At 33.7% G+C, this 3,127-nt stretch overlaps 1 protein-coding gene across 1 annotated transcript in view; it reads left to right on the top strand.

Moving 5' to 3' along the window:
• LOC106869153 (DNA-binding protein RFX6) overlaps nucleotides 1–3,127 on the top strand; it is a 113,729-nt gene that overhangs the window by 77,320 nt on the left and 33,282 nt on the right. Inside the window, exon 8 of the mRNA XM_052973435.1 lies at nucleotides 924–1,001. Coding sequence (XP_052829395.1) covers nucleotides 924–1,001 — 78 coding nt within the window. The remainder of the gene's footprint in view (nucleotides 1–923; nucleotides 1,002–3,127) is intronic.

The following is a 3,127-nucleotide window of genomic DNA, read 5'->3' as shown; positions in this document are numbered from 1 at the left end:
ATATATTATACTATGTACTGTTCATCTGTTGTCTCATATTTCCAGCCACCTCTCCATTAATTTTATATGTGCTTCAATAGACATAAAACGTATGCTACTTTATATGTAGAATCCTTGTGGCCAACAAATGGTAATTTTTATTATTATTATTATTATTATTATTATTATTATTATTATTATTATTATTACTATAACTATTATCATCCTGTTTTCAATTTAATGCTAGACGGTGATTGTGTAAACTATGCGCTGTGTGAACTGTGTTATTATATTATATTATATTATTATATTATTATATTATTATATTATATTATATTATCGTGTCTGATAGCTGTCTAGTTGTGAGCTGTGTGAGTTATCGGTGTTAATTTAATATTGTCACATATCGATTAAGTACGAATGTGTGCTTGTGTCATTTCATTGAGAAGTAATCGTCTAAAGTATAGCCTGTTTATGTTACGCTATACATGGTTTCTTGGTGTGAAACGGTTTCTGTGAAGGTGATGGCTGTGCAAAGTATAGACTGTGTTGGTTATGTTATACTGTTTATTTGTGGTTTCTTATGGTGTATTGTGGGATCTGAGATATTTTAGTAGATGATGGCTGTTGAGACGGTGAGCTGGCAAAACCGTACCGGACAAAATGCTTAGCAGTATTTCTTCTGGTTCTTTATGTTTTGATTTTAACATTCAAATTCTTTCGGGATCCACAAAATAAGAACCAGCTGAATACTGGAGTTGATGCACAAAGGGATGTCAGAAACATCTTGACAACATCCCAGAACAACCATATCTCAAAGGAATTCAAAATATTGTATTGTTGAGTTATTGTTATTATTATTATTGTTCTTGTTGTTATTGTTGTTATTATGATTATTATTATTATCTATATATTTATTTACTGATTTCGTTATTATCTTTCAGGTGGAAACGTTCATTATGATGTACAAGACTCACTGCCAGTGTATTCTAGATACAGCAATCAACAGCAATTTTGAAGAGGTGACTATTAATTTTCTTCTTTTTCTCCTCCGCTTTCTTCATTTTCTTCTTCCTCTTCTTATTATTCTTGTTGTTTTTATTTTTACTATAAAGCTATTAAATGCCAATTCAACGAACACGAATGTTATCTTGAGGTTTGGTGACAAGTCTCCTCAAATCTCAAGGATCTTTCTAAGGATTCTTGTAGAATATATGATGCTACTTTTCTGCAGGTCACCAATGCGAGTTTTAATTCCAATCTCTTTCAGTCTTTTAGGTACCATTTTGAATGTTGTGCCAAGTGCGCCATTTCCTACAGGAATTATTGTTATTTTAGTCTTCCTCAATCTCTTCACTTCTCTGGTTAAATCCTGATACTTCTCATCTTTTGTTTTTTCAATTTATTTGACATCGACTGTTATCATAACGAAAAGCAAAATCTATGATCTTACATTGTTTGGTTATCCCCCCCACCCCTATAATCAGATCAGGTCTTCTTGTTTCAGCAATACAGTCAGTTTTTAATTAGGAAGTTCCATAAGATTTTGTAATTCTTATCTTCTAACACAGCCTTTCGTTCGTGCTCATACCACTCTCCTGTTATTTCGAAGCCACACACTCGACTAACATCCCGATGCACTCTTTCATCTGCAGTCATGCCTGCGCTTATACTCTTTCTGCGCTAGCTAACTGCACTCACTAAAACGATGAGTGATACTTTCGTCCCTGTCCTTTTTTCATAATTAACACTACACATTTATTTACCGCAAACACCATTCCAATCTCCTTTTTGAATACTCTAACTGTCTGGATTAGAGAATCCAGGTCTTTTTCGCATTTTGTATATAGTTTGAAGTCATCCATATAAAGCAGGCCTAACTTAAAAACTGATGATGTCATTCCATCAAAGTGTGGACGCGGGTTGCTCCCGTTCATACTTTACGTTTAAATTTCTGTAATTTTGAATTCTTATCACTTCATATTTTGAACTTGACTAATAATAACAACAACAACAACAACAACAATAATAATAATAATAATAATAATAATAATAATAATAATAATAATGATGATAATGATGATGATGATGATGATGATGATGATGATGACGACGATGGTTTAAAATTTTATCACAGGGGCAGCAATTTTGGAGGAGGGGATGAGTCGATTAAATCGAGCCCAGTATTCAACTGGTACCTATTTTATCGAACCCCGAAAGGATGAAAGGCAAAGTCGACCTCGGCGGAATTTGAATTCAGAAGCTAAGGACGAACAAAATGCTTAGCAGCAGCATTTAATCCGGTGTTCTAACGATTCTGTCAGCTCACCGCCTTAACCCAAATATCGGTTTCAAATTTAGGCACAAGGCCAGCAATTTGAGGGTAGAGGGTAAGCCGATTACATCGACTCCAGTGCTCAACTGATATTTAATTTTATTGACTCCGAAAGGTTGAAAGACAAAGTGGACTTCGGCAGAATTTGAACTCAGACAAAATGTCGGTAAGCAGTTTGTCCGGTGTTCTAACGATTCTTAGGGAATATGGAAATTGATTAAAACTGACGGAATAAAAAGCTAACAGTATAATTATTGAAGTTTTCAATGCATAAATAATGAGTCGAAATTATTAATCTATTCTAAACTCCACTTGAAACAAAACTTTCTTCTTTCTTTTTCCCGAAGAATATGTTACTTTTGTCAAAAAAATCGCCATAAATCTGCAGAAGGAAACTAGTTTCCGGAAGCTGCCGTTTTATGAGTGTTTTCTTAGTTCCTTAGTTGTTATTTTCATCTGCCGTCGACTGGACGATTTTTTTTTTCGAAGTTTGACCATTAATTCATGCTCCGTTGTCAGTTCTCCGGAAACATTAAACAATCTGCGAGACGCTTCACCAGAAACGCTGCAACTGAATAACAGCAGACATGTTTTTTTTTATTATTATTTTCTTTTAGTTTTTATTTGTTTTTTTGTGTTAGATTTATTTGTTATTTATAAAAAAAAACAAATGCATAGACGTACACATGCATACACACACACACACACACATGCAGATATCCACATGCACACAAGTACATCCATAGTAATTTATTCACACATCCATATCCATATGTGTGTGTGTGTGTGTGTGTGTATGTATATATATATATA

This window comes from Octopus bimaculoides, chromosome 15, assembly GCF_001194135.2.
Source record: "Octopus bimaculoides isolate UCB-OBI-ISO-001 chromosome 15, ASM119413v2, whole genome shotgun sequence".
Lineage (NCBI taxonomy): Eukaryota > Metazoa > Mollusca > Cephalopoda > Octopoda > Octopodidae > Octopus > Octopus bimaculoides.
Note: the sequence above shows the minus strand (reverse complement) of the source record. Positions and strands in the feature narration are given on the sequence as shown.